Source organism: Chiroxiphia lanceolata, chromosome 17, assembly GCF_009829145.1.
Source record: "Chiroxiphia lanceolata isolate bChiLan1 chromosome 17, bChiLan1.pri, whole genome shotgun sequence".
NCBI classification, from domain to species: Eukaryota; Metazoa; Chordata; class Aves; order Passeriformes; family Pipridae; genus Chiroxiphia; species Chiroxiphia lanceolata.
In genome coordinates this window covers 7,923,098-7,937,002 of record NC_045653.1, presented here as the reverse complement: position 1 = coordinate 7,937,002, position 13,905 = coordinate 7,923,098, and the positions used below count along the sequence as shown (strand labels likewise).

The 13,905-nt window shown below is 44.8% G+C and overlaps 1 protein-coding gene across 1 annotated transcript; it reads right to left on the bottom strand.

Moving 5' to 3' along the window:
• Nucleotides 1-432: 432 nt before the first annotated feature.
• NPEPL1 (aminopeptidase like 1) lies at nucleotides 433-13,434 on the bottom strand. Its single transcript, XM_032704812.1, has 12 exons — nucleotides 13,251-13,434; nucleotides 12,197-12,382; nucleotides 10,889-11,059; nucleotides 8,491-8,580; nucleotides 7,747-7,828; nucleotides 7,406-7,548; nucleotides 6,783-6,860; nucleotides 4,493-4,593; nucleotides 3,742-3,865; nucleotides 2,891-3,067; nucleotides 2,119-2,229; nucleotides 433-1,338 (listed from the first exon to the last, which is right to left on the bottom strand). The coding sequence occupies exons 1-12, from the start codon at nucleotides 13,398-13,400 to the stop codon at nucleotides 1,180-1,182; spliced, it is 1,572 nt and encodes a 523-aa protein (XP_032560703.1). The 5' UTR covers nucleotides 13,401-13,434; the 3' UTR covers nucleotides 433-1,179.
• Nucleotides 13,435-13,905: the final 471 nt, after the last annotated feature.

The window sequence follows — 13,905 nt, the reverse complement described above, 5'->3', positions numbered from 1 at the left end:
GCCAACTGTGTGCTGGGGGGGATTTTTCCCCACTGACACTGGTGGGGAGCCAAGGAATGTTTCCAAAGGCTGATGCTGGAACCACGGGACAGGGACTCGGTCGCTCCATTCCCAGCGCTGCCGTGACACAAACTGGGACAAGTCACTTCCCGAGGTGTCCCAGCCAAAGCAGTGTCCCTGAGCAAACTGTGGCTGGCTTGCACAGACACTCACACTGTGCATCCCCAGCTGCTGCTGAATCCAACAAATGCAGTGAATCAGTCAGTTCTCCAGAGCTGCCCCCAGCTGCTCAGTGGAAGCTGTTCCTCTCTTAGGCCTGGTTTGGGATGTGAGTGCTGGGAAGAGGAATGTGGACGGAGGAATGACGGAGTGCACGAACTCTTGGAGCACTCAGTGTTCTCAGAAATGTAAATAACACCACGAAACACCACATGGGATATGTAAGCTTCTTTAATAATAATAAATTTATGAAGTGGCAGGAAGCCACCACTTTGTAAACCGATTTTACTCAATCACAGTCCCTCTATTGTTTTCCTCATTTAACGTGAATACATTCTGTAATTTGTATGTGAAACAACTACACAGAGATATGTTCTGAACCCCTCTTGCTGATTTCACTGGTCAGAAAAACATTAAACATGCGGAAACAGCACCTTATTAAAACTATAGGCCTTTTCTCATTACATCTCCTTTTCCTAAGCTAAAATGTCTCTGAATAAGCCAAGTCTACAGAGTTTTTTTTACTTTGTCCCGTGTTCTGAGATGTAGAGGGGCCTGCAGAGACGTCTGATAAAACCTCACATATAATAAGTAATTCAGAAGGCTTTGTAAGCAATAGCTGCAGTTGCTTCTTCAGACTAGAGAGAGCTTCTCATGCATTAATGCACTTAGTTAGGTTTTGTGAGGAGCTCAGAGGAGGACATGCCCTCTTCCTGATACAGTTAGTTGAGCCTGGACTCTGCACCACTGATATTGTTCAGCAACTGTGTGCACCAATAATTTAAAAAAAAAAACAATACATCAGGCTGTTCTTATCAGAAACAAATAATAAATCTTATCATGATAGTAAAAAAAAAAAAAATAAATGGCAATTTCTGATGTGTGACATTTTCATTGCTTGAGAATGAATCAGTGCAAAGTGAGGTAACCCACACCCCCAACCCTCGGGGCTGGGGCGCGTTAAACCAGGCGCCGTCTCTTGGAATCCCTCTCCATGTCTTCAGTGGGAGAGTCTCCATTGCACCCAAGAGGAGACACCAAGTTTAGCAAAGGGTCTTCAGATGCCCCTCCAAACAGGGACAGCAACAAAGCCACGCCGTAGCCAGTAGCTCGTTCACCCTAGAACAGAACCAGAACCACACCGTTCGCACCTCAGATTGTATGAACTGAATTTAGCTTTAATTTACCCCCTCACTCAGTCAGAGGAATGATGGTGAAGAGCCACAGCCAACACTGAGGGTCCCTGGCAGGCCTTGTGCTGCTGTATCCTCACTGCTACTGGAATCTGTCCTGGCTGGATTAACCCAACACATCGGCTGATTCACACGAGAACAGAGCTCACACTGACTTGAGCCTGGATTTACACCAGCATTGTTCAGGGCAGGGAATCTTCCACCCAGCCTGAGCAAGGATTTGGAGCTGAAGCTGAATAAACTGGGTTTAAAAAAAAAAGGAGGTAGGGGGAATAAATTGGCTTGGTTTTTAGAAAACAAAATAATATACACAAGTTCCATCAAAGGGAGGAGGGGAAACCCCCAAGAGGGACCATGTTTTCTCTGCTGCAGGTCAGCAGGCAGGATGATCAACTCTGGTCAATCATCTTAAAACAACATGGGTGAAAATGGAAGGCTGGGATTACTGCCATGAACAGAAAGCAGGCAAGTTGTCAAAGTCTGCAATGATAAAGATGTTGCTGATTAAAGTGTCTGTTAGAATATTTTTAGAACCAAAATGAAAAATACAAACAGATGAAACTACCAAACCAAAGAAATTCGCAACAGAGACGACGAGTCAGCTTTTCCCAAGAACTCTTCTCCTCCTGTTTCTGTCCCTCTGAACTGGATGGACACAACTCAGAGCCCCTGCACGTGTCTTTACCCACCACACGAACATACTCACTGCGTGCACGGGCGCAGCAATGTCTATATGGACCCAGACCCCAGGCCAGTCGAAGCCGATGTGGGAAGCAATGAAGAGCCCGGCACAGGAGCTTGGAGTATTGTCTCTGTCCTGCAGGAACAGTACACATACATGGTCTTGTAAGAAAAGAAAATGGCAATGGTTTATTCTGCCTACAGAAAAGGCAGTTATGCAAATCTTGTTCAAAGCTTAATCAAAGGCCCTAAATCAAACCATCTATGCTGTAAATCCTTTGACTCTGTCCCTGGTAGCAGTCCCTGCTCAATTCCTGCTCTGCCCACACTCCTTCCTGCAGTGTTTTTGGAACTTAACTGCACATTGTAACTCTCAAATGCAGCAAGAGCAGCTGCAGCAATTCCTGAGGTCTCTGTCCTCAATTTCCTGGTTTCTCCATTCCCAGTTACAGCCTCTGCTGGTTATGCATGACCTGAGGAATACATGTCTTAACTTCCTAAACAGTCTCCATCCAGGAATGGATTCATTTAGGGCCATATTTAACAGGCAAGCAGCACAAAGACACCTTTGCAGCAGACCACCCCATTTAAAACTGACACTGAATGTCACTGCAGCCACATACAAACTGCAAAGCCCCAGGGAAAAGGCCCTGAAGTCCAGAACAACATGGCCACTTCTGAAAGATTAGAACCCCCAGGAAGAGCTTCCAGCCAGCTACCAGCAGGCCAGCACACTGCCCAGCAAACACATATTTTTAGGTAATAAGGAAATTTAAAAGAAAAAAAATAATTCTTACTGCCACAGAGTTCTTCATATCAGCTACAGCAGAGGTAAATTCACTGAAGTGCAGCTCAGGGCAATACACCAGAGGATGGACCAAGTCTCCACAGTTCCTGCCAGCTTTAACACAAGCCTTTTCCCATTCTTCATTATTGGTAAGGACAGCAGCATGGTACTTTCCTGTAGCAATTCCCTAGTGAGACGAGACAAAATCAGGAAGAAGTCACCTTAACTGTGCCGGGCAGGATAATTCTGTACTATTCTCCCTCACCATCAAGAGCTGCTTTCCATCTAACAAAACCACCAAGAAAAAATGGCTCAGAACTACTCCACAATAAATTAATGCTACAAAGACATTGTAGCTCCTGCTGAATCTTTTAAATTTTCTGAAAATCCATTCTGTGGTGAAAGAGTCTTCATTTGTATGTCCTATTCAAATTGCTGTCCCAAAAACATATTTATTTGTAATTACTGAGTAAGCAAACTCTATCACTTTGCAATTATTCATCCCTAGAAATAAAATTAAATAAGAAACAAATTATAAATAAAAAATCTAAAATGCACACACAGAGGATACCCCAGCAATGTGTGTCCATCACAGTCTGAATGTAACATTGGATTCATTGGAAAGATTGCTTCCTTCCAAACACACAAAACCCAGAAGCCACCAACAAACCACTTTTCCAGTAGGACAACGATGGGAACGGATTCAGTTCAAAGGATTGATGTTTACACCAGTATATGCAACATTCTTGCTTCTAAAATTTGCCACCATTTCTCCTCCTGATATGAACACCAGCTCATTCTCTAGAAAATTACACCACGTGAATAACTGCTCCCTGCCCACCAGCCATTCCAGGTCAGCACCTGAGCTCCAGTAAGAGTGGCCATGTCCAGGATGATGTCAGCTCCAAGATCTTTGCATGCATAAGCTACTCCATCAGCCAGTATCAGTCTGCCTTCTGCATCAGTGTTATTGATTTCCACAGTTCTAGGAGCAAGAGAGAGGGCATTTAAGACAAAAGTGCTTCAGGCTGGGAGTTAAGACTCACCTGCCTGGACTAGAACACTGGAGGAGAGCAGAGTCAAACACAATGTGCTTTCTTATTTGACCCTGACAGTCTGTACAGCTGCTTATTCCCCAGCTCCAAGCATCCAGAGCACACATGGAAAAGGGATATGACAGTACTGTCCTCATGGCAGGGTCTACTTGTTGGGTCTGTGTGATGCTCAGCATGTTGAGCTGGGATTCTACAAATTACTGCCACAGAGGTCACATACTCTGCTTAAAAGAGATTCTGATCCAATGGTAACCTCTGTGACTGAGACAATATGGACTACAGACAGATACAGAACACTGGCTGTACTGCAAAAAAACACCTAAATTTGAGTGACCTAAGGAATCAGCTCATGATACATATTTTGCTATGTATTTACACACCCAACAGAAAACTCTAAGCACACTTAAAACTCACTGCTATGGCTGTCTGAAACACTATCATCAATATTTGGGAAGCTGATTAGGGGCAGGTTCACCATTTACATGGCTCTCAGGTAAACAGAGCCAAAAATCATGTTTGCTCTCAGTTTTCTGGGAAAAGGACAAACACAATCTTACTTTCCAGAGTAAAGAACATGAATGTCATCAGGTCTTGTTGCCCGTGGTCCGACTGCGTTCTCGGCCAGACAAAAAACAGCATGAAGATTGTCTTTAAAACCCTGTAAAAACCACAGGAGAGAAATGGCTTTTGAGTCACATCAAGCTAATTTATTTGGACTGAAATCAATGAGGGATTATGACTTCTTGACAATAATGCCACTAATTTCATGGGAAATCTGTGTTTCTTGGAGGGTGAAGTGGGTGCTGGGTTTTTTTCATGTATCATTCCTGCTGGGAGGCACACAGCATCTTCAACCTGGATTTTTTCCCCCTTAGCCTGCCTTCTTCTGGTGTATCTCATACTGGTTTGCTTTGGTTTAAAATCAATTATGGATGATATTTTAAAATGAATGATGATTTTGTTACTTATGCAGTAGTTGTATTGTGTGGAGGGATCCTGGAACAGACAGGGAGGCAGCAGCCTTTAACAAATAAAAACACAGTTCCTCCTCAACTGGGATAGTTAGTCCTAATAACATTAGATCCTGAGGGAAACCAGGGCCAGTTTTACTGATACTTCCAGTATCAGTTGCCCTTTCCTGAATCTCGTTCTGCCTGTAGCTCTCCAAAAGCAGGATTCACTGTGTTAACATGCAGAATTCAAAAATTTGAGTGTTTTTCTCTTCTCCATTGTGTTAGAAAGCTCACAATAGATGAAATGCATGTTTCTAGGAAAAAAAAAAAAAATCACTTGCTGAATTTTGCTATCCAAAGCCTTTTAAAACCACATTGTGAAACTGTTGAGCAGCATGCAGGCAGGTATTTTCAGAGGATGGATAATAACCTCTGCCCCTCTTCCCACTGAGCTTTCTATCCAACACCCATTCCCAATTCAGTCTCTGTAACAAAGCATAGCTCATTTAAACCTCTTCCAGCTTTTATCCTTAAAATCATTAAAAAACCCCAGTTTTGAAACAGTAACAAGAACAAATACTTCCCACTGCCTATCTGAACACGTTTTCTGCAGGGATGACATTAACATTCTTCTTACATGAAGCTGTAAAATTAAGCACTGAGCTAATTCTTTTGTTTTTACACATAAAGGCACAGATTCTCCAGGCTCAGTTGGCCCAAACATATCAGTGCCTGTTTATTCACTGTTACAGGAATTGTATATGAAATGACAGATCACCTGCATTCACATCTGCTGTGACTGTGAATGGGCTTCTGTCAGTGCAGATAATCACACCCAAAACTGCTCTGGAAACAAGGACTGAATCACTGAAAGAACAACATCCATGGCTTTCCCAGACTCTCCCAAAGCCCTGTGTAAGTTCCAGCTCATGTCCCTTGCAAACCTGTAATTTAACTTTCTGAAGGACTTAATTATGGCAAGGTAGTCGTTCTGCCTAAGATGCAGCTCACACATCTGGTTTCAATTTTAATTCTCTGCAGATAACTGCGAAGTTTACAATCTTTCCACATCAAACACGCTGCCAGGGCCAAGGCACAGAGCTAAACTATTGGGAAATGGGAATTTGGCACTGATCAGCCCCTGGATGAAGCTTCCATCAGATCTATGCATTAATCTGCAGCAGTAAATATTCTTTGAACTTTGGATACTCCTTGGAGGCAAGAGCTGCTCTGTCAGCAAGACTCAGTCATTGGATTTGTGGAGAGGGCAGAGTTTTATTGGCGGCAGCCACTTTTCCCCAGTTCATATTGTTAAAGTGCAATATGCATTTTTTAAATTCTTCATATTTCAATACCTGGCTTCTTCTCAGCTCCCCCACTACTTTCTGACCACAGAAGCAAACCAACAAGCAGCTCCTGGTGAGACTAGAGCTGCCATCTCCCCAGTAGGTTAATATTAGACCTGGCACAGGATTTGGAACATGGAAAGACTTCATATCCCAGAGTTGCTCATCCCCTTCTTTGCTAAGGTGACGACAGCTGCCCCAAATCCCACAGCTTAAACAAAATCAGCACTGGATAACTCAAGTAAAGATCTGATTCAAGGAACTAGAAACCACTCAATCCACAGAACCAACTCCGAAATTCAAGAGAGACTCTTGAAAAAAAAATAAATCAGCACTCAAGGAATTTCTCACAATTCTCAAGATCCCAGTAAAGATGTGAAATATTTTCCTGAAATAGCAGAGAGAATGGTGGCTCCAGCTCACTCACAGCAGTGTCAGGTCAGACCTTCAGGATTAGACCGGCCTCCATATCTGGGAATACATCCAAAAGCCAGACTGCTCCTTGGCAATGCTGGGATACATGATATCAATTAACACATTTTACTTACTTGCTTTACAGTGGCTTTGAAGGCACCCAAAATAGCAGCTGCTCCACCACAGTCTCGTTTCATTCCAGGCATAGTAGTCTGTTTAAACAGAACCATAGAATATTTTTTTCTCTTCAAAAGAGAATTTCACAGTAATGCCTGCTAGAACTAGTGTTTCTGATGCTTCTGTGACACTGGTTTTGACAGTGCTCAGCTGCAGCAGAAACAAGGGACATGTGCATCTATTTATTGGTGGATCTGGCCTTAGAACTGAAAAATACTAAACCTCTGCTGCTAATTTGTTAGAAAAGTAAAATCAAAAGGGTTGTTTACAAGTTTCACACTGAGGCTAACTCCAGTGGGTTTTGGTTTAATCTCTGAAATCAGAAATTAAACATCTTTGTTTCTAGCTTTCTCCTAGCAGTGGGCAACATTTAAAGGGCAAAATATCAGGTTGCTATTTAATTGCTCTGTAAAGTGTTCCTTGGTCTTCACCCCTAATAGTTTGTGTCCATATTCATGACAGTAGATCAAGCCTTTACTCAAAAAAATGTCCTTTGGTTTCCTACAGACATGAACTGAATTATTTTCATCAGAAAACAACACTGTAAGTAAAGGCAGCAGCAGAACAAGTATTTCTGTACCTTTCCCTTAATGCTGAGTCCTCCAGTGTCATACACAATACCTTTGCCCACCCAAGCAATGGTCTGTGTTGCACCATCTGGAGTGTGACTGAGAACTGCCAGGGCTGGAGGATGCAGAGCTGCCTTGCCAACTCCATAGATACCTGGAAAACAGAGAATTAAACCATTGGTGGGGAAGAAAGACTGTGGGGAGCACCTGTGGCTGTTTTCTGTAAAACATCCTGGAATATTATGGGTGATAAAGCTGTTTAAAAAAATGTGCAAATAAAATATTACAGCAGAGATGGCAAAACATTCCAATTAAATGCTAGGAAAAAAGTGGAATATTCAACAAGATATACCTCCAAAGCCTCTCTCTTTCAGCTCCTCATCTCGGATAATGGTAGGAGTAATCCCAAGATCCTTGCCAACTTTTTTGATTTCCTTAATCATTGAAAGAGAAAGGACATTGTCAGTCAGTCATCAGGACACATCTGTGCCTTTCCACAAGCATGGGTACCCAATTAAAGGGTTTGTGTGATTTTTGCATGCATACACATACAAACATTCACAATTTTGGGAGTGGTGTAGGTTTTCCAATGGCCTAATTCCACTGAGACATCCTTGCCTTACTATGGCATGAAATACAAATTTGACCTTTAAGCTCTGCCAGTAAAAGAAATCTTCAGAGGTAAAGGCCAACTGTTCACTCTGTTGGATCATGATGCAATAGGACAGGAATAATTTCATTCTCAACAGCTTTACGGATCCTTATGATAAAGCTCATTTGGGAATATGTCAACTGTCCCATAATTTCAGAACCTTATCACCATTAGTCTTAAGACAAGAAGCCAGTGTATAACCAAATCAAGAACTCCTGTCTTCTGCCTCCCAGTGTACTGTCCAAGCTGTACACTCTGCCTCCTTCCAGCTTTGCAAAGTTCTACAAAATGTTAAAGGCCAAAGAAACAGCCTCAGCATCTCTGGTTTGATGTGCTTCCCACTGCTGACATACAGGTTTTGCTAGGAGACAGCTACAGTAGGTTTAGATTACTGTAGTCTAGACTTACAATTAGTAACTCTTACTCATCAGGTGCATTACCCACCTCCAGGAAGTTATCTGTGTTCATCTCATTGCACGGGGTGTCCACGATCCGAGCAGCCAGCCTGACTCCCTCTGTAGCACTTGCCAGGCACTACAGAAAGAAGGGAGGACACCTGAGGAGGGGCCTTGGCTTGGCTGGGTTTTGGCACAGCTTTGCCTTCAGCCCTGTGCAGCCAACACCAGATGTGTGGTTCCTCTGAAGCATGTTAATGCTTAACTGCAAGCACCAAAGGCACTGCAGAGTATTAAATGATGTTAAGCAAGCTAACCATTACTTTTTGTATGAGTCAAACTTTTCCATGTGCTCTAATTTCTAAGCCACTGTGTTCCTTCCCCCAGTGAACTGATATCACAAAATTAGTAGACTTCTCCACTATCAGAGGAATACCAGGAAGGCAATGTGAGGTGGAGGAAAGAGAGATAAGAGGAAGCTAATTTAGGAAGTCACAGTGAGCTTATGGGCTGCTCAGGTTGGAAACCTGCAGAGATTGTGTAATCTACAACATGGGAAACTGCAGAGTTTGTACATGGCAGGCAGAGGGGCTGAGGGCAATAAAGATTACTAAAGCAACACATTTTATATGGCAGGCCCATGGGGAATGTGGAATATTTTATATTTGTGTTAAACATGTCTGTATCTGTTTCCTCATCCCTGTGGCAAAATGGTCTGACCTTCACCTGGACTGAGTAAAAACTTATCTGGGCAAGAGTGGGCAGAATCAAAATGGTGAGCATGCCAAAGCTGCCTCCTTCAAGAAGGTTCCTTCTGGAAAAAAAAGGACAATAGGGACACAAGACACTAAGCTTCAACTTTTAACCCCCGTGAATCAACAACTTGAAGCTGTAAGACTAGGGGGAAGGAAACTCTGTGCAAGCTCTGCAGGAGCCACACTACACTGAAGACCACACACAGCAGATGGGCAAGTCAAGATGGGTTTCACAGGAATCTGAGGTGTTGCACAGTCACTTGTGCTGAGGTACCTGAAGTTTGGCTTGGCCAGACCAGCCTAAGGACTCCACACATTTTCTATCTCAGCAGACTCATAAATCTTGGCTTGCTTTGGAATGCTGCCCGATTCCCTACAATTACTTTTGATTGCTTCACTTTCCCTAAAGGGATAAGGACCTCCTCAGGAGCCAAGTTTGGTCTGGAGTGATTCCCCCTTAAGGTCATGCAGGTAAATGGAGGTGATCTGACCCAAAGGCCAAGCCCCAGGGGAACAGCAGGACTTACAGAAATGAGCTGTGCCTGTGTTTGTGTTTCCAGAGTACTCCAGAGAACCTGGATAATGGCAGCCTTTAATAAGTGCCTTGTAAAACTATGACAATCCCTGCTAGTCCTCACCATAAAATCTCCTGGACAATGCAATAGGTGTAAAATGCAAGTGTCAAGGGAGAGGTTTAGATAAAAACACCCTACCGCATGCCTCTTCCGTGTTCTACCCTGGTGCTGGTTGAATTTAGGGGGTGCAAACTCAGTCTGGAGGAAGCCAGACATAGTTTTGGCATTGACATCAAGGGGAAGAACAGGAGGTAGAAATAACTGCAGCTTCAAGTTAAAAATAACCCAAGTGGTTTGGAATCTACCTATCTGAAGGAACTATTTTTGACACCAGTGAACTGCTTTTTCTGATTTGGGGCATGAAAAAATTGTGTGACCAACAGTTGTACTCATAGCACGCCTGTCTCTGCCACTTTCCTGAAAAATGGTCTGGCACCATTTGCTGGGGCCAAATCAGTTCACAGAGTAAGGATCAAGTACAGAGGAAAAGATACTGAAAAAAAAAGTACCCTAAAGCTGCAATTCCGTGAATTTCAGATGCAGCAACACCAAATCCGTTGTCAAATCCACTGCCTAAACTTTTATGGGATTTGTACAACCTCACTGATCAGCTAATGCAGCATCCCTCTGTACTGAAGCACAGAACCTGGAGCACTGAACAGGGAACTCCCTAAGAGCTTAACAGCAAACCTTGGAATAGCTTTTAAGTTTATGGATCTTGAAGAGGAACAAAGAAAGTGAGAAGCCCAGGCACAGAAGGCAACGTAATATTAAAGGCTAAAAACACACTATTTGCACCTATGATATACATACTTCCTTGTGCTATTTGTTTGGTGTTTTCCACCTCTGAAATCTAAATTCCAAATAATATCTTCAGCCTTTGCTGCACTAATATTTCAATATTGCTACAAGTAATAGTTCAATATTTGCCCTCACAGGTGCTGCAAATGGATCCATTTCCAGGAACTTTGACCTAGGATAATTTATGATTTTAGATACAACACCCACTCCATATGTAGCTCGAGGCAGATGTATTTGTGCACGCAACAAACGGAAGGAAAAAAACATTTCAGGGAATAATGGGAAAAAATGACAGAAAACCCCACAAAACTCTTACTTTAAGTGTTGCCACTTCTATTGGTCCGTTGTTCTGTCCAACCAGGAAGAACTCCACTGTGACAGTTTTCTTCTCCGTGCGTCTGGACGCGCTGGAGCGGTGTGTGAACAGCGGGAAAGCCCTGGCCAAGGCACAGGCAGAAGCGAAGACTTCAGACCTCTCACAGACCATCTGAAACACCAGCCAGCAGGGAAACACGTCAGACAACACCAGGGGATGTGGGAGACGGCCTTTAAAAGGATCTGTTACCTGGGGTATTATTGGTGAAGAGGGAAAAAACGGAGGTGGGTGGGAAATAACCTATCTCTGAGTCAAGACGTGCTCATTTGTCATGTTTTGCATGGATGAACAGACCCACACTGAACTGGTTCATTCCCATATGGAAATGAATTACACTGTTGGACTGTGTGGGAATTAGTACAGCCTTATAAGGGAGCTGGACTGTTTTAATTACACTACTGCAATTAACACAGGTTAGCTAAGAGATCAAGACCAAAAAAAAGGCATGGGAACCACCAATATGTGCTCAAAACAAATGAAACGAAGACAAATTTTATGAGAATGTGGCTAATATTAACCCAAAAGCTTTTTAACAGGGAGAATATTTTTCTGAAGTTCATTACAGAAATTACCAATGGAAAGCAGTTTTAACTAAACATTTTCAAATTAACACCAAGGGTAAAAATTAAGTAGAGTAATTACTCTTGCAAATAAGTTTTTCAAGTGAAGAGTATAATTAAATTTTTTTACTGGCACGGATTGCATGAGTCTGACAACCTACAGATCTGATATAATCTGGAGAAGCCATAGAAACAATCAATTCATCAGGCTCATACAGAAGATGACCAAAGCAGTCTAAGAGCTTGTCCTGCAAAGGACTCATACTGGAGCATCAGTTTGCATCAGGACTTTTAGAACTCACTGAATAACACAAACAAGGCACCTTTCACGGGTTATGTGATACACTCATTGCACCCTGCATGAACCCTACATCAATCTCCCAAAGCATTGTGCTAACATCATGAATTCCAGTTTGGAAAAAGCCACCAATGGTTCCCTTTGCATGGGTATTCCTAGTTGAAGATGTTCCATACATACCCAACCTTAATTTCCCCCAACTGCTTGAGCATGCCCAGGCTACTGCAGTCAGGTCTTGCTTACGTGTCAGTGCAAAACCACTTGTGTCAGTGTAATTACATGGGCAAAACGTGTCCACCTCCAGTCTCCTTGGAGACAGCTGAAATCCGGGGAAAGTCGAGAAAACACTCAACCAGACATTTCACCAGGGACATTTTCACAGCCACTTACAACGATGCATCTGTTGACACCTCCCGGCAGGCAGTTTCTGACCAGGCGGGTGATGAACTGCGCCGCAGACGGGCTGTTGTGCCGGCTCACCCTGGACGGCAGCGCGGCCACCGTGGCGTAGTTCAGGTAGAGAGGGCAGCTGTCCGTGGGGTTTGGGTTCAGGGTGCTCAGAGCAGACTGCCATATCTGGGGGGGGGGGGGGAAAGAAGAATTTAAAGACAAAGAACGGTGTCAGACTTTTCTCTCCATCTCGTTCCCACTATAGGCACTCTTTTAATGACAAGGATTTCAGGTGCTGGAAACAAAGAAGCTGTGTGTGCACTTTTAAGTGCAACACCCTCTGAAGTGAAAAGAAACAGGAAATTTGACAAACCTGTTTATTAACCAGAAAATACAAACGTACTTTCCATTACAAGCATCTCTTCTAAGCCATATGAACCACAATTTAAAACCACACTATTTAGTGCAAAGGCTGCTTCAGAGCTTCAAGTTGAGACAGTTTTCCTACTGATAAATAGGACTGATTTACCAGCCCTGAACTACTGTTTCACATAGCAATTTAATTAAAACCAAACTAACCCAATGAAGGTAAATATTGTCATAAGAGACTACGGAGAGCCCTGCAAAATAAAAAAAAACCCTTGCCAAACACCCAGCGACCTAAAAGCCGCAATGCCAAACGTTCATCATTTCACCGCAAGCCATCACCACCACCTCAACAAACAGATCCGCAGTGGCTGAGGAGGGAGGGGGCTCTTAACGCCAACTGCGTCCCCTCGCAGGGGGCAACGCGCCTTCCCCCGCCGCGGTGGGCACAGGGGATGCGGGACCGGCTGCCCCGGGCGCAGCAACAGGCTCGGGCCGGACCCGCCGAGGATTCCCGGGGCTCGAGGCCGGGTCCCCAGGAATGCGGCCACCGCAGCAGCCGCGGGCCGGGATCCGCCGCCGCCCCACGCGGCCGCCGGGGCCGGGCGGACACGCGGCGCGGGGCCCGCGGGCGGTGCCGGGGCTCTGAGGGCTCTGAGGGGACGCGGCCCCCGCGGCGCGGCCTCACCTCCTCGGTGACCCGCGGCTGCAGCTTCCCCCGCAGCTGCGCCCAGGGCAGGCGGTGCAGGTTGTGCAGCTGCCCCAGCACGAGCAGCGGGCGGCTCTGCGGGTCCGCCTCGCCCGCGCTGGCCTGGAACTGCAGCTGCACGTTCGCCATCTTCCTGCCCGGCCCGGCCGCTCCGCCCCGCCCGGGCCCGGCTCCGCGGGGCGGGGACGCGCCGGGTCACGGGAGCGCCGGGACACGGCCCCGGGACAGCGGGCACGGACCGTGCCTTGGAGTCAGCTGAAATGGTTGGGTTTAAACGTAACACGGGTTTTATTCTAATTTTTTTTTTTTTTTTTTATATTTGCCTGGCGCCTCCTGTTAATGTTTGGTCAGTAGGCAATTATCATAGGAGACCCATCAGGGTTCATCCTGTCCAGCTGCTGGCCCTGCACGGACACCCCAACAATCCCACCCTGTGCCTGAGAGCCTTGTCCAAGCGCTCCCTGAACTTCCGTGCAGTGGCCACTTCCCTGGGGAACCTGATACTCGTTGATCTGCATCCAGGAAAGCCGGGAAGGTCCGAGCAACAGAAAGGGAGGAAAAGTGAAACCTGATGCATGTAATAGAAATACATCTAAAAAGAGAAAAAAAAACCCAAAAAACCAACAAAACAGAA